We start from the raw sequence: 25,107 nt of genomic DNA on the forward strand, positions 1-25,107 counted from the left end.
ACGGGCACTGCACTAGTCTATCTATAAATTCCAGGAATCTCTATGTGTCTGTCTGTCTGTCTCTCTATCTGTCTGCCCATGGCATATCTGGAGAAACAGGGGCACTCCTAACAGCCACGCACAGCGGAATGGGCACTGGTTAATATAAAAAAACAACACAACCCGTCTGTAGGACAAAACACAAATCCAATAAATAAAACTTGCTTTCTTACCCCCCAATGACACAGAGAAACATTGCCAAGGTTACGGGGCCCAGGATAAGCAGTACTTCAGCAGAGCTAACAAAAGCCCATCGCTCCAGACAGCCACAAGGAACCAGTTAGAAATGAATGAATCCTTTTCACTTCTTCATACTGCACTACACCAGCCATTCCCAATATGTGGGCCTTGAGGATATTGCAAGTACTGTAGGCCCCCAAATAATTGGCAAAACACCAAGATCTTAATGATAATATAACATTATAACAAAAATGATGGTATTTTTTCTTCAAAACCTTGTTTTCATTGTGATATCGATACTATGTTAGTTCCATTGATCGAAGCCGTGTTAAGTGGTCAGGTGGGTGGGCCGTGAACGGTTTCAGGATTTTCAAGTGGGCCCTGATCCAGAAAGCGTTGGAAACCGCCGCACTAGACCAAACATCCTGAAAACAGTCAGATCTGACCTCCCCCAGTGATGGAAAAAGCACTCAAATTTTTACTTAAGTAAAAGTATCAATACTGCAGTGTAGAAGTAAGTCTGGTAATCAAAATTGACTTGAGTAAAAGTACAAAAGTATTGGTATCAAAATGTACTTAAAGTACCAAAAGTAGAAAGTACTCATTATGGAGAATGTCCCATTTCACAAGTTTTCAAATGTATAAAAATCTAAAAAAATAGCAGATCTACAAGTCTACTTGTAGATCGGCTATTTTCAAATGGCCGAAATGTATATACAGTAGGGCTTAATGTATGTTTTGTAATAATAATCACAATCTACAAAGTAACTTTTTTTTTAATTTTCAAATAATTGTAGTGGAGTAAAAGTACAATATTTGCCTCTGAGATGTAGTGGAGTAGAAGTAAAAGAACTGAAAACTGGAAATACTCCAGTAAAGTAAAAAATACCAAAAATGTTGTACTTAAGTACAGTACTTGAGTAAATGTACTTAATTACTTTACACCACTGCATCCCCCATACAGTAACCTCACACTGAAACCCCCAGCCTCCTCATCATCCTGCTTGCTAAACCTGAAAGAAGAAAGAGCACATTTAGCTCCCTGCCCTCCCCTTCCATCCCATTACTGGAAAGAACAGCAGCTGCTCAGAGCTGCTAATGAACATTACTTAGTAATAGTAGTAATAGTAATGTTATCAGCGTTTCTGTTAACTCCCAGCCAAGCTGTTTGTTTACAGTGCTGTCTACTATATTCTGTGTTTGTTTGGGTGCGTTTTCAGCTGTTTAATGTTTACCAGTGCCAATCTATAGTGCTATAATTGATTCCATAGGCATCATATAGAGCATTTTTGACAAATTTGTGCATTTTCTTTGGGCAAGTTAAACGTTTTAAGAACCCTTGAAAAGGTTTTTGGCTATGTGGCCCTTAAACATACAACGTTTGGCGAGAAAATCTGAGGGGGGAACTGGTTGGAGAGTAAGGCTGCACGATTATGGCTACAATAATGATCCCAATATATATCTTTGGTCAAATGCCATGGTCTCTGTGATTTTAATGTTTCTCTGTTAGGCGTTATGTCCACTGACTACACGGCACCTTAAGCTGACAGATGGAAATATGGGTTATGTAATGTTCTGGTTTTGGCTCTTGTGTAATGGTGAGGAGATGAGGGCAAGGTGCAACCGCTGCCAGGAAAGGTGTTTAAATGAATTGGCATCTTTCACGATTACATAATTCTGAAATAGTTTGATACGTTTTTATTGTGCAGCGCTACTGGAGAGGAGCTTTAAAGGAAGTCTGCTAGCCAATTGGTTTGTCACCCAGTCATCCTTTGGTGAGCGAGACCTGAAGCTGGGAGCATGAAAGCCATTGACTGTGCCAGTAGAAATTTATAAATCCATCAATTTAAATGATGGTCAAAAGAAGTAGAGTTTAATCACTGCTTTCAACCTGGTTCCTGTCCCTATTTTGTGCATGTCATTATAAACTAAAATGTTAAAAAACTTTTTGAATGGGGCTTAAGTGGTTAAGGCATGTTTTTTTTTCTGTTCATGTCTCTACGAACATAAAAACTTGGTTTGACAGATCAGACTATGCTGGTAGTACACTCTCTGCAAAACTCAGAGATTTCTGATCCTCTATACATTTACCTGATGCAATGTAAACATAAATAGACACAATTGCATAGCACTTTGAATGTTTTAAATGTACCTTTCCATTAAATCATTTAAAAGCTTTTGTATTACTTTGATCAGATGAAGGGATTACGGGATTTGCCACCAGACCTGTCAATCTACCTCCAACAAACTCACTCTCTCTCGCTCGCTCGCTCTCTCTCTCTCTCGCTCGCTCGCTCGCTCGCTCGCTCGCCCACTCCTTTGTCTCTGGTGAAACAATTACATAAATGCACTGCTCTGTGCTTGATAAGAACTCTTCTCATTACATGGATGCACTGCTCAGTTCCATATTTTATCATCACCAAATGGAATCATGTTGTGTGTTATATATATATAGCTAAACACAACAGCTTGCATGGCTAAAAGTAGGACAAAGCTAAATAATATAGGCCGCTGTATCTTTCTTTGGCTTTTACCTCTTTTAATGAATCATATATTTCCATGAAGCTCAGCTTACATTGGCTGATGAAATAAAGCAATGTAACATAGACGTAATTGCACAAATTATATAGGCTCTATATGCACCCTCTGTTTGCAATTTCAAAAGGGTTGCCTAAAGACATTACAAAGATAGTTCGTAAAGGATATAACCTTAGTGTTAAATTCAGTGGTGGACAAAGTACTCAACCACAGTACTTAAACGCTCCTGGTGAAATATTACTGAACTACAATTTGCTCTGTCAAATTTGTACTTGAGTTAAAGCACTGGATTACATGCTTTTAAAAATACTTATTCAATTTATTCAAAAGTACCAATTCCAAAGTACATTTTCTTTTTAATAGCAATGCTTCGCAAATTGTGACATTTTCCAAAACAATATCAATGAATACAGTGGTGGAAAGTAACTAAGTACATTTACTCAAGTACTGTACTTAAGTACAATTTTGAGGTACTTTTACTTTACTGGAGTATTTCCAATTGTCTATACTTTTACTTCTACTCCACTACATCTCAGAGGCAAATATTGTACTTTTACTCCTCTACAATTATTTGAAAACTGTAGGTACTAGTTACTTTGTAGATATACATTATTACATTATAAAACATACATTAACCACTTTAGCCCTATTTTATACCTAGGCTATTTGAAAATAGCAGATCTACAAGCTCACAACGCGTCGCAGCTTGTAGATCTGCTATTTTCAAACATTTTAGTACTTTAACTTTTGGTACTTTAAGTACATTTTGATACCAATACTTTTGTACTTTTACTCAAGTCAATTTTTACTTTTACTTGTAACAGAGTACTTCTACATTGCATTATTGATACTTTTACTTTTACTTTTTAAGTAAAACATTTCAGTACTTTTTCCACCACTGAATGAATATGATAGTGAAACAACAAGCTCACCTGTCGCATCGCGACATTGTATTTAAATACGGTTTTATTGGTTACTTCATAATGTAGTTTTCAGGTTTCCAAAAGTACATAAGTATCCAAAAATGCTCAAGTAAAGTACAGATACGGAAAATGTGTACTTATAAGTACAGGACTCAAGTAAATGTACTTTGTTACTGTGTATACTGTAACAGGTTATTGAATGAGCTGTCAGTGTACTGTACTGTATGGTGATGTTCCAAAGCCTCCCAGGCCCCTTTATAATGCTTTGATTACTTGTTGATACGCAGGCTTTGTTGCACAGTATAGCTTCTGCTTGTGTACAGAATACATACCATGCCCTTCATTAAACTCCACAAAACAGTTTTATTTATGTTCATGTTTGAATAAGTATGCTTCACAAGCTTTCTAGCTTGGAAGTAAAACGACACAGATGACTCACATTTCTGCGTGTCATGGCGACATCAAGGCCTCAGTGAGCACGTCCACGCCACAGTAATAGATGTGCCTCTGCTTTTTGCCACGACGTGGTTAAGTACAATTTCTTATATCCTGCTCTCTTTAGCAGTAAGGTCATAGTGTACAGCATGAACAAAATACATTCTCTTGATCATGGCCACAGTGTTTGTTTACTGATGTTATTCTTGGATATGCATATTGATGTTGACATGTTTCGTTGTACAATGCTGGAAAATAAGTGAACGCACACAGTAAAGACATCAATTATACTATAATATCTCCATCCCAATTCACATTAATACTGGAAATATAATAACTACTGAGCTTACATTCTCAGGTTGTTTTTCTAACAGACACGTTGACCTTGATTTTGACCTAACCTTTTGATTTTTTCAACCTAAACTTTAATCTGGTCTATAGTACACGCTTCTGATCATTCCCACAAAGTGTCATGGAAAACGTGACGCTTCTATAGGACAAAACAAAAATCCAATAAATAAAACTTAGCTTTCTTACCCCCCAATGACACAGAGAAACATTGCCAAGGTTACGGGGCCCAGGATAAGAAGTACTTCAGCAGAGCTAACAAAAGCCCATCGCTCTAGACCGCCACAAGGAACGAGTTAGAAATGAATCCTTACTCTTCTTCATACTACACTATGCAATATGGGCCTTGAGTTATTTTGCTAACAGACAAACTAACAAATATTGCAGATCTACAAGCTCACAACAACGCTTGGATCTGCTACGTTCGGTGAAGAGATTTTAGGTAGAGTCCAAGGGACCCCAGTCAATGAAGTATATACTGTATCCCCTCACCAGTGGTGTAAAGTAGCTAAGTATATTTAATCAAGTACTGTACTTAAGTACAATTTTGAGGTACTTCTACTTTACTGGAGTATTTCCAATTGTCTATACTTATATATATTGTACTTTTACTCCACTACAATTATTTGAAAACTTTAGTTACTTTGCAGATATACATTATTACATTATAAAACATACATTAACCACTTTAGCCCTATTTTATACATAGGCTATTTGAAAATAGCCGATCTATACGCTCACAACGCGTTGCATCGCGACGTGTTGTGAGCTTGTAGATCTGCTATTTTCAAACATTTGAATACTTTTACTTTGGATTTGGATACCAATACTTTTGCACTTTTACTCAAGTGAATTTCGAATTCCGGACTTTTAACTTGTAACAGAGTATTTCTACATGGCAGTATTGATACTTTTACTTAAGTGAAACATTTGAGTACCTTTTCCACCACTTGCCCCTCGCCTCATGTTCTGCACTCTCATTGGCTGTAGCTCTTTGCTGCTCCTTAATGCCGGTACCAACACTTGTCATGCTACATGATTTCGACTCGCTGACATATTTAGCCTGCTAGATACGTCCCAGGCATCTGGGAGGCATTGGTGAGTGTCTCGTTCATGTCTTCACATAGCGATCAAAGCTCATGGGAGCGAGCACTGATTTTGCTTCAGATCTGGGGATTTTGGCAGCCATATCTCAAAACTGTGGAAGATTGTGTTTGTGTCTGAACTCAGCATTTACACACAGCACAATCCTGAATGCTAATTTCAGTATTAATTCAGAGTTAAATTAACACAGAAGTTTGTGTACATACTGTGTTCCAGACATTGCTGAAGCCATTCTGGCAGCTGGTGGCAACTAACAGAAGTAGATTAAGCATTTTCTTTTGGTTTCTGTTCACTGGTATTTTTAGTTATAGGTTTGGGTTATTATAGGTACAGTATAGAAGGTTACTGAACTGTAAGATAAATGCAAATCACAGCTCTCCGGCTATTCCTAGAAAAATGATAGGCTTCCATTCGGAATGTGTGCATGTTTGAAGCGGGCCGATTCTAGAGAGCCGCTCATTCAATCGACTTCACACTGGACACTGCACTTTCTTTGGTCATCAGCAATACCCCCGCCAAGTGTGAAGTCGATCGAATAAACGGTTCTCGAAATATGCAAAGGACAGACAAACAGACAGACGCTTGCAGAGCTTCCTGGAAAAATATGGATGGATTTTAATGAGTCAAGTAACAATTGACTGAACTTATTTTTAAGCATAGTCACACTGAAAGCTGGATCCTGTATAATGTATACATTTGGCCTCTTGCCCAGGCACAGAGAAGTGTGAATAGTTTCTGTTTTTTCTTGCTACCTTGCTGTTACCTCTGACAATTCAGCCGTGCTCAGCTCTTTTTTTTACCCCCCAAGCCCCCCCCCACACACACACACACACTCATTTCACTGTTAGCTCTGTCTTGACATCAGACTGACTAGAGAGACTGATAAAGATTTTCCTGGAACATAATCATCGTTTACCAAGTTGATTGCCATTCTAAATTAAAATGATTTTCCCAGGATACTTTGTCTGAAAACAGCTTATTTCCATGAAACGTTTTGAAAATCATTTCACAATTACTTCCCCATACATTGTCAGTGGACGAGCACTAAGCTCAAAGGATTGATCTTGATGATTATGTAGATTAGATCATTTGCATTCCTAGTCTCTAGCTGGTGAATAATAAAAAACTGGAATTTTCATGTGCCTTAAAACTACCTTGGAAAATAGGAACATGCATTTTAGCCACTTAAACCCTATATACTTCCACAGAGCTCTATACTAGGCCCCCTCCTGTTTCCACAGTAAACTAAATGTCTTCCAGAACCACCTGCTATTTTCGCTGAATGTTTGCCCCAGAATAGAATGGGGTTGCTTGTATGTAATTGTGGGAACCAGTGGGGGGGGGGGGTACCAGGGGGTCCCCAGCAAAAGTAGTTAATATAGCATCATAATCATTTGAACCACTTTATCCATTTATACGTTGGTTATTCAAAAATAGCCGATCTACAAGTTCACAGCGGGTCATTTCGTGCCTCACTGCGAGCTTGTACATCTGCTATTTTAGATTAATTTTTTTCTAAATATCAAAGATTTTTCCTTTTCAGATGGGGGTCTGCAATATCAATTTGGGGGTCCTTGCTGCGAAAAAGTTTGAGAACTACTGTTCTAGATCACTAAATATCTTCCAGAACTATCTGCTATTTTCGCTGGATGTTCGCCCCCAGAACAGGGCGATTCATGTGGTTAATTTGAGTGGTGCCTGCATGTCATTGTGGGAACATGCTATACCATGTGGATATCTGAGAGTGTCATTCTGTCTGGAAGCTACAGCTTCACTCAGACAAAAGCAGATTAATAGTATATCGTTGTCTCTCGAGTCCAAAGACTGATATCGGGATCAAAAGATTAGTGGGATTTTCCCAGAGGATTTTTGCCTTGTTTAAATACAACCGCTCTTGACTGTCAAAAGGGTGTTTGTGAAATTCTTTGACACTAAACTCTGCCTGAAAGGGATTCATGTTTGAGCACAAATAACCACCCAGATATGCAAACGTACAGTATAAACACACTCTCACACACGCACGCACGCACGCACGCACGCACGCACGCACGCACGCACGCACGCACGCACGCACGCACGCACGCACGCACGCACGCACGCACGCACGCACGCACGCACGCACGCACGCACGCACGCACGCACGCACGCACGTATTAAACATGGCTACGTTGCTTTTGAAGGTTCAAATATTTTGTTTATTGAGGTATATCTAACTATTCCATGCATACTGCCATCTATCAGTGTAATTAATATGTTGACCACTGAATGCTTACATCAGATAAGTTCTAAAGACACAATTACTATACAGTATGGTTGCACACTTATTCTTAGCTCAAGCACATTCGTTCATATACATTCATTGTTGGTGCTCTCACATTGTATTGGTGCTTTATGTCATAGTATCTAGGCTGCTTGTATTTATGGAAAAAATGAATACACTGCTTTGTTTTGTGTTAACCCATTAAGACTTGAGGCGATTCTACAAATGTCTTCTAAATCCTAACAGTTTTCTGAAACACTTATGTTGCTATAATATCAGTGTTTCTAAAACTTTTTCATGTCAAGGACCCCCAAAATTATATGCATTTGGCCGCCGACCCCCATCTCAAAATATTTTGTTCCAGGGACCCCCAGAAGCAAAGATTTGAGTTGTTCAAATGTTCTCTTAAAAAATATATATATATTCAAATATTTGCACACATTTTCAAGATTTTTCAAAAATAGCAGATCTACAAGCTGGTAGTGCGGCACTCTGTGCCGCGCTACCAGCTTGTATATCTGCTATTTTTGAATAGCCAAAGTGTACAATAATGCTTTTTAGCTCAAATCTAAAACCGTTCCCGGTCTTAATGGGATAAATATTTCATTTTGCACACGCTATTCGTTGGATGTTTTCCCTGAAATCTGATTGTTTTGATCTCTTGTAAATGAGACAAAACATATGCTTATTAGATCTTATTAGATTGTCAGAACATTAGTTGTCTTTGTTTTCTAATGGATTGAAAACATCATAAATATGTAAGACATAATTAGAACAAATTAAAAGATTATTATTAACAGTAATTTTTTGGGGGCTTTTTTTTTTAATATTGAGCAAAATGTCACAATGTGGAGTGCTTGTTAACCACTTAAACCCCATATGGCTTACCGGAGTGCCTCAGGACTCTATACTAGTGTATTTCCTGTTTTCTGTTATTGTGGTGAAAGCTTTCGCAGAAAATAGCAGATTGACAAGCTTACAACGTGCTGCAAGCTTGTCGATCTGCTATTTCCTGGAACGCGACACGTTGTAAGCTTGTCGATCTGCTATTTCCTGGAACGTGACACGTTGTAAGCTTGTCGATCTGCTATTTCCTGGAACGCAACGTGTTGTAAGCTCGTCGATCTGATATTTTCCTCAAAAGCTTTCGCCACAATACGGATGCTGGGGTTTAAGTGGTTAATTACACATTAGTATTAGTATGGTATTCTAATGGGTGAGGTGTAATTAAGTACTTCTTGGTAATAACTTTGCAGTCGTTGTAGCGATTAGAAAGTGAACAATGCACATTTGCCTGCATATCGACTGGCTTCTTAAGGCTAATGTATACATTTCAATATACTTTCATATTTTATATAATGTACACTTTATACAAAAATGGTGTATTCACTGCTGAAAGGTGTTTTGTGACACAAATTGTATGTAATTAAGCCTTATTCTTGTCTGTAGTAGAGAAACTACTGAGAGTAAAATGTAAGTGTTCAGCATAGCCTACTTTTAGCTGTATAAGTAGAACCTGGCTATGTTAGATTTTTGGGGCCGATGGCGATATTAGGGAATAAAAGAGTTCCAATATCACACATGTGACAAAGATATGTAATGGAGGTAGGATATTTTACAGTTTTAACAATATTTTTTATTGTTCAAGCTGACATCATGCACTGAAATGGTAAACTGAATTCAAATAAGAAAGTATGCAATAAATTAAATTTAGCCCTAACTTAAGAACTTCTTAAGTCAGCATCAATGCTTTAATGCATTTGCAATGCATACTATGCAAGTATTTAACAGCACAAAAAAAAGAGAGATTTACTCCACATCTGTAATACTATCTGAGATACCGTCAATCCTGGGATTAAGGTTATTAGAACGATAAGCTACTCTGTGATTATCCCGCTGGATCATTCCCACAAGATGTAAAAGAATGGAGTCTGGCACATCTGCTCCCACAAGCCTTTCAGTCTGGCCCAAACCAGATAAAGGTCTTTTCACAAGGGTCTGGATCAGGCCATTGTCCTCACATATTCTCTGTTGAAGAGCACAGAAACTAGATATTAAAAAGGTAATTCTAAAAGTAAGCCACTGGAAATACACTTGAGTATATTTTCCGTATAGCATTGCATTCACTACGAGTGTACGGCAACCTTATCTCTACTTCTCCTTTGCAAGAAAGCTTCCTATATATATATATATATATATATATATATATATATATATATATATATATATATATATATATATATATATATAGTATTTTATTAATTTATTTTTATTTCCAAATAAATACAAGCGCTTTTTGTTTTTATATTCATAGCGTTCGTTGGAGTCAGTTATTTCATCTGTTGCACGAGAGCCTTGATTACCATGAAAACCTCAGGCACCGCGCTGCATAAACTTTTACATTTGTCACATGACAATACCTCTCTAGTCTCAATTCATGTACTGTACCCTTTTGGACAAAAGAGGAACCTATAATATCATGTAGGCCTACTGTATCCTTCCAAGTGAGACAGAGTCTACATAAGTGGCCCATCTATGTGATCTCCTTCATTTCTTGCCTGTATTTTCATCCATACTGATAGTAAACGTGTATACTGTACGAGTGCCTTTGACTAAAAGACCATTCCTATGTGAAACAGGCCGAATGACAACCTGAGTGTGTGATCCATATTCCTGGCCACGCCCAGGAAGTAGGTAGGAAGGTAGGGGAGTAGGGGGGGTGGGGAGCATAGACCATAGATATAGAAACTTAGATACCTCATTGGCCTCTGCAGTTCGTTGGAGCAACCCGTTTGGTATGGTGGCCGCCATATTTCCGGGGGGAACGGGCACTGGCCAATCACAGTGTGTTGACTACTGGCCAACCACAGCGCGTCTTTCCCAGGACTTGTCAGAATCTAGTTGTCCCGCCCCCACCTGCCTCTGATTGGCCTACTGAACGCCCCCTTCTGTGACGCACAAGGAATTTTCCAGCTGCCCCCCGGAAGCATAGAGGAAGCGGAAGTGCGTCCGAGATGCCGACGCTTCAGAGCCAGAGGAGGCGTCTACCTTTATATGTCTATGGCATAGACATATAAAGGTAGACGCCTCCTTCGGCTCTGAGGCATTGGTGTCTCGGGCGCCATTTTAGAGTAGGAAAGCTTCCGCGTGTGTCACAGAAGGGGGCGTTCGGTAGGCCAATCAGAGGCAGATGGGGGCGGGTCTTTTCGTAAGAGGCAGCCGCGCAGCAAAAGTCAGTTAGACGCGCTGTGATTGGCCAGTAGTCAACGCGCTGTGATTGGCCAGTAGTCAACGCGCTGTGAGCGCTGTGATTGGCCAGTAGTCACTTTGAGTGTCAGCTTGCCTACTCTAAAATGGCGGCCGCGATACCAGTTGCTCCAACGAACTGCAGAGGCCAATGAGGTATCTAGGTTTCTATATCTATGGTGGGGAGCCCCATATCAAGGGGTTTCCTGCTTACCAGTGTTGCCATGTCTGCTTATAATAAGCGACTTTGGGCTTGATTCTTAAGTGTAGTTGCTTATTTTGGCTCGCTTCCTAATGTCTTTTAAACCAGTGGTTCCCACATTTTTTTCATGTCAAGTACCCCCAGATTAATATGTATTTGTCTGCGGACCCCCATCTGAAAGTATGTTGTGCCAGGGACCCGCATACAAGATTTTTGTTTTCAAAATGTTTCAAAAATATTTTAAAAACCCTCTTTTCCCCCTAATATGTTTTCAAAAATAGCAGATCTACAAGCTCACAACATGTTGCGATGTGTCGCGTTGTTAGCTTGTAGATCTGCTATTTTCAAATAACTGATGTAAAGTGGTAAAACTTAGCCTAGTTGCTTTTTTGGGGGCTTGTTTTCATAGACCTGGCCGCTTGTTTCTCTTGCAAAATCTGGCAACACACTGACTACCTGCATTACACCTGTAGCCTGCTAGGGAGGAAGTGGACAGATATTGAATGAAGCAGCCGAAAAGGGCAATGGCGCCCGGAGAAGGGCCAAGAATAAGGTAAATACTATATATTTATGCAGATGGAGTCATGAAGTAAGAAGTAAAACAACAGAGAAAGACAGTGTTTTAACAACATTATCAGGAGACAATGATATCCAGGGACGTGCTGGCCACTGGGAAATTCGGGAAAATTCCAGAACGGCCGCGCCATTTACGGGCCGCCAGCCGGTGGGCCCGTAAAACATTTTTTTTAGCTCCCGTTTTAGGATTATTACGGTAATTTCCGGGTCGCGCGGCCCAATTATTAGTTACATTACTGTTGGGCTGGGACGTTTATCAGCAGTGGCGCAATTTACATAGGGTTGCTGGGTTAAAACGCAGCAACCCCCCCCTCCCCCGTTGACAAAACAAAACGGTGGGCCGGTTCGGAAAATCCCAGAGCTGAATTTTGGTCCCAGCACGCCCCTGATGATATCTTCTGTGCAACTTGTCTTGCAGTATTCCACAAGGATCTTTGAACTCTGGAGGGATATTGATATACCATTCGTCTTTTATTCTTTGAAAATCTGTATCATTTGATGTTTAGCTGAAAATGGTAGACACACACAGTTTGAGACATCAGTCCTGAATGTCTCTCTAAAATCTACTGAGATGAGCATGGCATTGGAACCATTTATTACATTGTTTACAAACAACCATTCAGTGCTCACTTGTGCCCTGTGGTATGGGGAATTCAGTTACTACAGGCAGTGGTGGAAAGTAAGTACATTTACTTAAGTACTGTACTTAAGTACAATTTTGAGGTATTTGTACTTTACTTGAGTATTTCCAATTTCCAATACTTTTACTTGTACTCCACTACATCTCAGAGGCAAATATTGTACTTTTACTCCACTGCAATTATTTGAAAACTTTAGTTACTAGTTACTTTGAAGATTTTGATTATTACAAAACATACATTAACCACTTCAGCCCTGTATACATTTCGGCCATTTGAAAATAGCCGATCTACAAGCTCACAATGCGTTTCTATTTTCAAAAGATTTTTATACTATTTGAGAACTTGAAATGGGACATTCTGCATAATGAGTACTTTTACTTTTGGTACTTTAAGTACAGTACATTTTGATGCCAATACTTTTCTACTTTTACTGATGTACATTTTGAATTCCGGACTCTTACTTGTAACAGAGTATTTCTGTATTGCAGTATTGATACTTTTACTTAAGTAAAACATTTGTGTACTTTTTCCACCACGGGGGGGAATTATAGTCCTAGAAAGAGACCACCACCCTGCAAATAACTTAGCTTGAATATCATTTGTATCCCTCCTTTACTTGTAGTTTAGCAGTGTGGTAATGTTTTAACCACTTAAACACTATATACTTTGTTGTATGTCACATAGCGTACCATCCTTTTTCACTGAATATGCATTGTTTTTTGTCAAATGTGAATACATTTTTGTCGAATGTTCTTCAGTTTTCACTAAATGTTCATCCATTTTCGCAGAATGTTTTGTCTATTATGCCCGGAATAGGGCTGCTAGTGTTCCTGTGGTTAAGAGATTGCTCTCTATCGTGTGGCATTGCTCTCGTCATTTCTGTCAATCAAAATGGAAACAACTCGAACGCTACAACATCCTAATGAAAGGCACTATAAAGACTGCATTGTTCTGAGGGCAGAAACGTGGCACCGGTAACAGACTCAGCTGCATGGCGAGAGAGAGTAGAAATTCTGCACCATAACTGCGGCTGTGGGTGCTATCGATTTCCATCAGAGAGGGCCAGTCACTCGCCTCTTTTTCCCTCTGCCTCCACTCACTGTTTCTGGAGGAGGATAACGAGGGAGATGGCGAGTGGTGTAATGCCACTAACACCCCCCTTGTAGATAGATGCATTAAGTTCAGGCTTGCACTGCTGAGAGATGAGCCACACACTCATTACTCTTGATTTGGTCTAAATTGTAATTTAACAACACATCGATCCATTGGTAGCACTGACCTTTGCTGTAAGGCTTCTGGTATTATTCTCCCTTAAAGCATCCCCTGTAATGGGGGATTTTAATGCAGTCCTCCCTCCTTCCTACCCCCCTTCTAACTGTTTTTCAAATGTGCAGCTGGTAAATGGGCTGGCACTGGCTGTGCTTTCCATACTGACTGCCGTCCACACAAGCCCCACAGACTCATTTAGGTCTGACCGGCCTCTTTATTACATACATTTATAATACTAATCAAATAGTTTTGAGTAACAAGCTGTGTTTTGCCTATGCATGTAAATATACCAGACCACCAGCCTCCGTTTCAATACTATGAGAGAATGATGATAGAGAAACGTGCTGTCTGTATCAGTCCCCCCCCCCCCCACACATCTGAGTGTGTGTCTGTGTGTGTGTGTCTGTCTGTCTGTCTGTCTGTGTGTGCGCATGCGTTCGTGTGTGTGCGCTTCTGAGCTTGTGTGTGTGTCTGTCTGTCTGTCTGTCTGTCTGTCTGTCTGTCTGTGTGTGCGCATGCGTTCGCGTGTGCACGCTCCTGAGTGTGTGTGTGTGTGTGTGTGTGTGTCTGTCTGTGTGCACGCACACCCAGCTGAGGTTGTGTCCTGCCGAGTAGAGAGCAGAGAGTTTGACAAAGCAAGATGCCTAATCATTAGCTAATCACACATTAACCACAGTTCTACCACAGAACCCTATAGTGGTCCTATTCTGGGACAAACATTTGGCAAAAATTAGCTGAGCTTGCGCATCGGCTATTTTATCTACTTTAGGCCTAGTATGGAGCCCTGTGGGACCCTGGTCAACTAAATACAGGCTATAGGGTTTAAGTGGTTCCTATACATCTATCATCCCTGTCTATTTATTGAGCCAAGTGTAAAGAAGTGAAAGTATACATTAGCCAATCGTATTATTTAGCCATCTAAATAATACATTGTTGGTATTCTGCTTCAGTCTGACTAGCCTACACGCCTTACTACCCTGTTCAAAACTCCTTTTTAACTGTTTTTGAGTTTGATGGTTCAAAACATGATACCGATTCTGAACAAATTCTCTTCTTCTTTACAATGGGGTAGTGGACAAATGTTTACCATGAGATAAATCAGTGGTCGGGAGAAGTGAATTATGATATACTTAGTTATTACAGTAGTTCTTTTACAAAAAGTTAAGTCAGCCAGATGACAGTTTTGTGAGTGTCTATCATGCTTAACTCCATGCATCATAGATGCCTTAGCCCGCTTGCTCAGGGGGATACATTGAATGTTGACCATCAGGTACAGATTTGTGTCAGATCCTGTGTCTAGGTGAGACATGACCTTTGACACAATCTAAGTGTCTCAATTGAAGTGCAGGGAGACAAAATCACCCCACAACCACCCCAATTGTATACGTTATATTGTATTAACATACTCTGCTATACAGATTGGACAGAATTACATTTTATTCATAAAACAAAAAGTTACATGGTGCCGATTTAAATTCTTTAAATTACAAATGTTTCCACAACTCTTAAAAAATAGCACACAAGTGAGTGTGATGCGTTTTGAGCTTGCAGATTGGCTATTTCTGAATAGCAGAGTACGTGGAAATAAGGCTTAAGTGGTTAATGTTCTCCACTCAGCACAATTCCTCTCCACTTTGCATAATTTATTTCTCTATTCTGACATGTAGCAGTAGTGTACATGTTGATGTGGAAATGTGGGAAACTTCTATATATCATCATACAGTCAAATCCAGAAGTGTGGGTCCAGTTTTACTCTGCTGTTATACTCTCAATTAACACTCTAACCCAGAACCTGCTGTGCATACAGTATAAGCCAGTGATTCTCAAACCTTTCCATGTCAAGGACCCCCACAATGATATGTATTTGGCCGCGGACCCCCATCTCAAATATTTTGTTCCAGTGACCCCCAGAAGCAAAGATATCTGCTATTTTTGAATAGCCAAAGTATAAAAAATTAACATTATTGTGATGCTATATTAACACATTTTGCTGGGGACCCCCTGGAACCCCCCCAAGGACCCCTGGGAGTCCCCGGACCCCACTTTGAGAATCAATGGTATAAGCATTGTAAAATGTTCATGGAAAATTATCTTAAAGCTTGCCAAACAGAAGAGTATAGGGAGAGCCTTAATCCACTGCAATGTACATTAGATGACAGTGAGAATGTGTGACAGTAGCACAACTCAAACTGGCAAAATGGAATAGAAAATGTGATGACATGGGCCTTCATTACTAAAGTATACTGTATATAGTGAATGTGACACACATTTTATTATGTGAAATCAAAAGTCACTCACATAGAGCGCTTGTGCCATAGATCAAACTTTATTGTAATTCTATCTATTGTTATTTGTCCCTATAGCCTACTTGATTTTTACGGCATTGCTGCAAGAGGCTAGCCACAATATATACTGTGTGTGTGTGTGTGTGTGTGTGTGTGCGTGTGCGTGTGCGTGTGCGTTCTCTGAGTAAATCTTGCATACCGCTGATCAGCGCCAAATTTCTTGTGCACACTGCCAGTAGGCTACAGGACTACCTCCTAAAAAAAGGTTTTCCCCCTCCACGTTTCATACTTCCTGAAATATTTCAGGAAGTCAATGGGGCTTCGTTAGGGCTGAAACCTTGACCAAATTTGGAGTCTATACATCATAGATATGTCATAGACCATAACTGACATCACAGATGACTGACATCCCAGGTTGGCCATATGAACTCCAAGATCCACATTGGAGCTAGTGTACACTGTTCCCATGTGGATCTCAAAATCCATGTGATTTTATTTTTACACATGTACTGTATTAATGGCCCTCATTATGCCTGCTATTACTTCAACAGTTTTGTTCTTTGCATTTCAATATTGCCCACACCCGTCTGACCTGGAAGGGGGTCCCCTATTTTGTAAGCCTTCCCAATACGTTTTTTTTTCTTCCCCCCCCACAGATTTTCCTTGTTTTCCCTGTAAGGGTCCAAATGGACCCTTACAGGTCCATTTGGTTTCATTTTACGCTCTCAAGAGTTAAATTGTTGTTAATTCTGCATTTCGTATTTAAATAATTGTTATTTTGTTCAACGTTTGCCTGTTATATCTCCTAATGACAGACTAATGGTACCAACATCAATACAGCATGGAATTGTGGACAAAATCTCATCAAACGACAATGAAATCTAAGTCTTGGGTCTGAGAGGCTAAATCTCATCAAATGGTGGTCTGTGGCTCAAATGCCAAATAAATAATGGACCTTGACATGAAAAGGGTTTGAAAAACACTGCTCTAGATGACAGTAGGGTGTCACAACATCGTCTGTAATGCACCGTAAAATATTTGGTGTTAATTTAACTCTGAAAGTGTCCAAATGGATCCGTAAAAAGAGGGTCCATTTGCACACATCCAGATAGAACACTCTGGAAACAAAACGCTGATTTATACACGTATTTCCCATCACTGACTTGTGCTTGTTGACAGACACTAGGGAACTTGAGATGAACTGTACATGTCATGCCGTACTGTATATGATTTCCATTGTGGGCTGTAAGTGTGGCTTATTGATCATAATTGACAGCACAATAACCATGTACAGTACCAGATGTGGATCATATCTGATAGAGAGTGCAGTGCATTGTTGTGTAGTGTTACTGTAGCACAATCACTTTGTCAAGGGGATTAAATGGATTTACGTCTTTGGATTAGGCTATAACCAGCTGGGTACATTTGTGGGGAAAAGTGTGTGTGTGTGTGTGTGTGTGTGTGTGTGTGTGTGTGTGTGTGTGTGTGTGTGTGTGTGTGTGTGTGTGTGTGTGTGTGTGTGTGTGTGTGTGTGTGTGTGTGTGTGTGTGTGTGTGTGTGTGTGTGTGTGTGTGTGTACTACTACAAATAACAAAACCCCATTAATTTGGCTGTATTATTGAAATTGAATGTCAAGGAATACTATGTCCAAAATGTTTTAAATCAGTGGCTCACCCCGTGTTGCCTGGAATGCCTGACAAAAGCTTGTTACCTGAATGCCATTGAGATTATTCTTTACAACAGCAAATGATATATCAAAAGATCTGTAACAAATACTACATGTGCAGTAACCCAGGCCATTGTCCCATACAAGTTCTATTTTTGCTCAAATATGACCAATTACTGTAAAATGATACATAAGCCTGGACATGCTCATCCATTCAATGGATAACCCGCCTCCAGCTCAGTCATTGGCCAGGACTCATAGTAGAACATTGGCCAATGAATGAGCTGGAGGCGGCTCTTCAATTCAGTGCACGAATGGGCCCAGGAGGCGTGATTATGAATCCCACCAACGTTATAGAATAGACCCGCCTTACCTGTGTCTGATTGGCTCCCTTGCAGGCATAGTCTTACTGAGGTTAGGGTTAGGTTTAGGCATAGTTTTACTGATATTAGGGTTAAGGTTAGGTTTAGGCAGAAACGAGAACTGTCAATCACAGCGACTACTGGCCAATCACAGCAGGTTTTGCCTAGAACTGCAGTGGGATCCATAAAAATGCGCTCAGGAGTGTGTGACACTGTTGTGAGATAATTTCCGCATGTCGGATAGTTCAGCACTATATCGCTCATTGGCCGGAAATGAGCTTTCCGGCACAAGCTTTTATTTGATTGAACCAATAATGTAGGGTTTGACTCTTTGTAGAATTGATGTGGAAAGTTAATCCGTTCTCTTCCTTGCTCCATGACCAACCTTTCCACTAAGTTTAAAGCCACTAAGTATTATTTTCTTCTTTTTTGCAGTTGTTTTAACGTTTTACGGTGCTAACCTGTAGTGCTATACTGATTCCAGAGGCACAGCATTTGAACAAAAGTAACGTAGTCTAGGCTCTAACGTTTTTGATTTGATTTCATTCATGAAAATCGGACTAGCCCACCGGCAATGGCATGACGTACGATTCCAAACCATTGTGAGAAAGTTAGGGGAAAAAACCACAGTCACTTTGACTCTGGAGGAGATTCAAGGCAAATCCGAGAAAAACCTTTGGAGATATCCTATGCTAACAGACAAACAAACAAGCAAACTGAATGTAGTCAAAACACCCTTCATCCAACTCCATTGTCAGATGTTAGTAGCAGCCTATCCCCTTAAAGAAATATTGAAGTAGTGGATGCACTTGCCACTGCTGTTAAAGCCCCTTATCTAAAGATTGGGTAGAGGGTCAACACGTGTATTCAGGTGATTTTACATTTTGGCATTTTGGCTTTTTTTAATACATTGAGCATTGACATGGGCAGACTTCGTTCTTTGTTCCCAGGACCATTTCCTCACTGCTGATGTTGAACTTATACGTGGAATATTTAATAATAATAAATATATTTATGAATAAATATCTTAACTTTGTCATAAGAAAAATATATAACTCATTGTTGTTTTATAATTTTTTTTACAATTAGAGGAAAGGAAGTGATTATATATATAATATATATATATACACATACACATACACATACACACACACACACACACACACACACACACACACACACACACACACACACACACACACACACACACACACACACACACACACACACACACACACACACACACACACACAGTATATCCTTTTATACACACCTCAGTTATTAAGACTACAGTTACACCTCAGTGAAATGGGAATTTCTGTGGCATGGTGTGTGAGCCAAAGCTTGTTCTTTTGCGGTATTGACATCAGGAAACTGCCTTGCTTCTTTTCTTTTCACTTCTCATTGATAATGTGATCCCTTTGCAACTGCCAGCTGAACGCTTGCCACATCATAATGCTTTATTGGCAATATTGCTTTTCATTTTCAAGCTATATACCTTTTGTGAACAAAGTGCACATTCTCTACATGTTTACAGTGGAACCTCATTCATCCAAATCTCAGGCTACCAACACTCTATGGTGAAATGAGAAATGTAGACGTACTAAACATGATACATGCAGCATTTACAGTTTGACAACTTAAAGTTGCAATCCATAACTTGTGTGTCACAGGATTCAAACCGGGACTCCTGCTAAGACCATATTTCTACCACTCAACGCAATCCCCGCTTGGCCTGGGGAGATAATTGCACATGAGCTTCAATCAGTACTATTTGTCCTACTTGACACCAGGGTCTATATGTAATTTAGGGAAAGTAGGGAGAACACCTCCAACCACTGCAGATGTATGGATTTGTTAAAATAATGTTTTATTAATTTGCAAATACTTTCTGGATTGCTGCTTTAAACTTGTAAGCAATATTAATATTAATAGTGGAAGGAATTTCCTTCTCATGCTGTATATTGTTTACCACAAAATATTTAAATATTTTTCAATGGATTTGAGTGTTGCACACATTACATTTCCACAAATAACCACCATGCTTGACGGGTTTGAATGAGGGACTTCTGTATTTAAAAATACTACAGATGTTCATTGACCAAAAGAAACTGTGTACGCCAAATGACACAATTTTGAACAAGATAGATCTTAAGGTGTTCTATGCGCTATCACGTTGTAATTTGTTCACAAAAGGACGCTTTGGTTTGGTTTTTGTGCATGGTGTCTGATTTGGAAGGAGAACCAGTGGTGAAGGGTGGTAAGTTTTGGTCAATAAATCGCGTCAGTCTGGGCAAGAAGCAATTGAAGAGGTAGGACATTGTTTTCTGATGGGAAGTAGGCTTCTTTGTTTTTGATCAAACCAGGCATAACGTTGACGTTGCTTCATTACTGACCTACTGCATTTGTTACAGCTATTAAAACATATTTTTGCATGCTATTTTCTTCATTAATGTTCTGGAACGTTACGAACTATTTTGGTCAACGATGAGATTTAAAGGATATTATTAAAATGATAGCAAATTTCCGACAAATTTTAAGATTTGTGTTTTTTTTTTTGGTTATATATTTCTGCAACAGAAATCAGGCATCATAGTCTATTCTGACACTATCCTCGATGTTGAAGAACAATGTTTACTGACTTTTTCCTTTTCTTTTCATAGGCTGCATACGTGCTTTTACACTCTCATTACAGTGTTTATGCATGTTTCCTATAATATCAATTTACTTTCACCTTGTGGCATGAATTGTGTTGCACCTATTTGCCACGCTTTAGCAACATATAGCATAATTATTTTACCAGTCTCCTGTATTGTATTGTGTCGACAGATATCACATGGTGATGTTTTATCACTTTCACAAACCTCACTTTGATTGTTAAGATTACTCTTTTAGTCAGTTTTATTGGGAGGGCAATTTGTTTGTAATAGTCTGAGAGCATGGGTCACCTATGGAGTTCAGAGAACCCTACACACTAAAGTTCTCAGCGTTAATGTAACGCCAAGAGAGTACAAATGTAACCAAATGGAAGGGACCATTTAGTTTTGTTACATGTGTACCCTCTCTGAGTTAAATTAACCCACTGCCCTTTTAGGAGAGGCATGACCACACAATGCCACCTCTGTTTATTCAGGGTATCCTTACCTGCTGGATAGTGCATGTGACCACATACCTTGTAGAGCAATTTATTATTTTAGGAAAACAAGTTATTGCACAGGGATGTCATCAACTGGCTTGAATTAAATAGGTATAGTACTTAAAGTTACAACTAGGCAATACTGTGCCATGTTTTAAAATGGGTCAAATCGATTTTAAAGTTCATCATAATAACGTAGCCTTCAACCATACGTTAGTGCCCATCAACAACACATCAAAAAAGTGATTTTAACTATGAATTTCTAAAGATAATTTAAGAAATGTTATTGCAATTATGATTAAATTTTTTTTTTACATAAATAACATACAGTACAGTATTAATATCTACAAGGGCCATGGTAAATTAATCAAGGTCTAAATAGGTTTACAGTCACAATGATGTCCTATATGTCAGGTCAGTGTACTGTTAAAAGTATGAGCTTAAAAAAACATCATAAACAACTAAATAAAGTCGAGCCACTGAAGTTACTGTTAAGATTTAATGATGTTTCCCCTGCAGGGTTTACAATGGGGCACTTTGCATGTGATGTTTAGATGCCTTGCATGGTGACGACATGCAATGGCTAGTGACTCGTCTGCATGCTGCTTAATGAATGTCTCCCTCTCTTTCTCTTTGCCCGTGCGTGCTTTCAGAAGACATCTATGCTGAAGGTGGGTATTTATGATCATTATGTATTTGTATAGTTGTAGTTTGCTGCATCTATGCCATCCTACGTGGCTAAAAATGGATTTATACCTGGTCGCATAACGGTGCCACTTGTCGATAAGAACATGGTCTTCTGAAGCTGAAGGTCTGTTTGTGTCAGTGAGCAGTGGTGTAAAGTAACTAAGTACATTTACTCAAGTACTGTACTTGAGTTACATTTTGAGGTATTTTTTTTACTTTACTGGAGTATTTTAGATTTTCAGTACTTCTACTCCACTACAGCTCATGAGGCAAATATTGTACTTTTACTCCACTACAATTATTTGACAGCTTTAGTTACTAGTTACTTTGCAGATATAAATTAGTATGTTATAAAGCATACATTAACCACCTTAGCCCTATTTTATACATGGGCTATTTGAAAATAGCCGATCTACAAGCTCACAACGCGTCGCGGTGTGAGCTTGTAGATCTGCTATTTTCAAACATTTTAGTACTTTTACTTTTGGCACTTTAAGTACATTTTGATACCAACACTTTTGTGCTTTTACTCAAGTAAAATTTGAATTCCAGACTTTTACTTGTAACAGAGTACTACATTGCAGTACTTTTACTTAAGTAAAATACTTGAGTACTTTTTCCACCACTGTTAGTAAGTGTCACCCTTGTGCTACAGAGCATGAATTCTTCAAATAGATATAAGCACATGTTTCTATATTGCAAGTGAACGAGTCCTGGTGTGGTAAGTTTGAGTAGTCAGATTTTCAGCGTTGTCACAATTTTATGCATTTGTTTTGGTCAGTAAAATTGGAATCCAGATCCTAAAGGTAAAATTTCTAGTCATTTCTAGTCATTTCTTTTCCCTACTGGTGTCTATTTATTGGACTCTGCGGCGGTTTGGCTTTTCTATTGTAAGGGACAATTGTTTGGTGCTCCCAGTTTCATTGTTATGATAATACTTTACCGTACTTGTATCCACTGACATATACAGTGTATTCAGATATATCTGTTCAAATTAACTTGAGTGTAAGTTTGAATTCCCATGGAGTACACCCTTTTTTATTTGACTTTAAAGAAAAACATACACACTTAACACATTGATTGCCAAGATCGCATTGATGCGTTCTTTCAAATCCATCACTTGATGGCCAAGATCGCATTGATGCGTTTTTTTTTTTTTATTCCACAAGGGGCGACCTAACACAGCTTTGGAATGACCGATCGTCACTCAAAGAAGTAGAATGTGGATGTGACGTTGTTCCAAAAAACTGGAAACCATCCGCTTCCTGTTTGGGATTTTCAGAAAAACAGCTGTAACTCAGTTTTTTTTTTTTTGCATTGAAAACCACTAGTTTTCAGCGGGCCGAAGCCCCAAAATGGCGGATCGCGGTTGGAACGTTGTCGTTCCTATGGATATACAGATCCCTCCGCTAACCCACAGGGACTATTTTGTTTGTTTAATATCTTGGCAATCAATGTGTTAAATGGTAAACACTTGGTTTGAATCCGATGGTGGACACAGGCAAATTCAAGATTGCCCATTAAAAGGTGGTTTTAAATTGTGTCTATACTGTACAATACTGGTGTTGTGATGATGGTGGAGATTTAATTGCAATTTTAGAAACAGTTCACCCTTTGCTCTGTAAATGTCAGTGGAAATTCTCTTGGCAAGAAACGGAGCAGCTGGCCAAGATGAAAGCTGGTAATGCTATGCAAAGAGCCTATTGAATATTACATTGGAATGTACAGAACAACATCTGATGAACTGTTCTCTAGATTTGTATAATTTAAAAGATATATTTTAACTTACTGTATTCAGAGGGACTTTGCCCACGCCATGGCATGCCATGAATAATCCGTCTCTTTTCTTTTCTTAATTATTTGTCACTAGATGATCAATGAAGATTCTGTTCTTTTGCTTTTTTCCCCCCATTTCATAGAAAGTAGAGAATCAGAGCTATACCAAATGGTATCACTTGTTTAAATTGACTGAGCTTACAGAAGTATGTGCTGTGTGGATTGTAATGGTTGAATTTCAGCATTGGAACATTTTTTAGATGTATGCGATGTTGGGGGTTGGGCCATTCATTTGTAGGTAGACTGTTCTCCTTTTGGACAATAAAGAGGCCATTCATTGGTAGGTAGACTGTTCTCCTTTTGGACAATAAAGAGGCCAACCACAGTTTTCATATCTGAGATAGATCTAGTAAGTAGACTGATGACGCATTGCAACCACTTTGGTTGACTAAATGCTCATCGTGCTAATGCTCAATTTATTCCCTGTCGTACGATAGGTGTCACGCGCCGGAAATAGCATATGTATAGAAGCTTATAGATGGTCTATTACCGGCACATGACACTGTCATACGATGAAGTATAAATCAGGCTAACCCCGTCTGTGTACCCTCCACTCTCTCCCTCTCCCACTTTACCCCGAAAACTCCTCAAACAACACACACATCTACACTGAAAGATGCTTGTGTGTGCGTGTGTCACTCAGCCTTTCCCATGATCCCTTGTTCTCCTGCTGACTGTGCTCTTGTTTTCCTTTAAGGTCTGGCGCACCTGATGATGGGCGATCAAGGTATGGACCTTTTTTCCCCCCTCTCACTTTCATTGTTCCTCCTCCTGCTCCCTTTATGTGATGTGATGTGTGTGTGTGTCTGCCTCTCGGAGTCTTGTGCAGTGTTTCAGGCTTGAAGCTTCAGATATGGGCTGTCATTTTCACTTATTTTCTATGACCTACTTGATTTTAATTCCTTCACTGGCTTCTTCTGGTATATGACCCCCTTTTTTCAAGCTCATTTCGCCGTTCTGCTCCCCTCCCACCGTTGGGCAGGTTTATCAGCCCATTTTCAGTGTTTTTTAGTGCTTCCATTCTCGTCTTTCACAGTAGCGGTTGATGTGGTTCAAGTATCGTGTATTAATGTACACATGCATATAAACCATGCACAGTAAACTCCTCAGTGTTAATGGCACACTTCACCTATTTTCATCCATATCTTCATATAATTGGTCCTCACTATAATGCTCATTATAAGACGTTGCCATCTGTCAGAGGTGGTCTGTGGATAGTTTGGACATTTGCCTGCCGATGACATCATTGGATTCCAAGCTAATGGATTCTACAGCCTTTCTCTTCCTGGAAATGTAGCACACTGAAATAGAAGCTAAAAACAAAATTGACATCTTGTTTGAAATGACCACTGATGATGTCAGGCTATATTCACA

At 39.3% G+C, this 25,107-nt stretch overlaps 1 protein-coding gene across 1 annotated transcript in view; it reads left to right on the forward strand.

Moving 5' to 3' along the window:
* The window catches only part of LOC308100128 (neurexin-1a-like), a gene marked incomplete at both ends in the record, with an annotated part of 542,450 nt that overhangs the window by 11,770 nt on the left and 505,573 nt on the right, over nucleotides 1-25,107 (forward strand). The window contains 2 exon segments of the mRNA XM_080449034.1: nucleotides 21,864-21,881; nucleotides 24,431-24,460. Of these exon segments, the coding sequence (XP_080305160.1) occupies nucleotides 21,864-21,881; nucleotides 24,431-24,460 (48 nt within the window).

This window comes from Gymnoscopelus braueri (genome assembly GCF_963280865.1).
Source record: "Gymnoscopelus braueri genome assembly, chromosome: 14".
NCBI lineage: Eukaryota > Metazoa > Chordata > Actinopteri > Myctophiformes > Myctophidae > Gymnoscopelus > Gymnoscopelus braueri.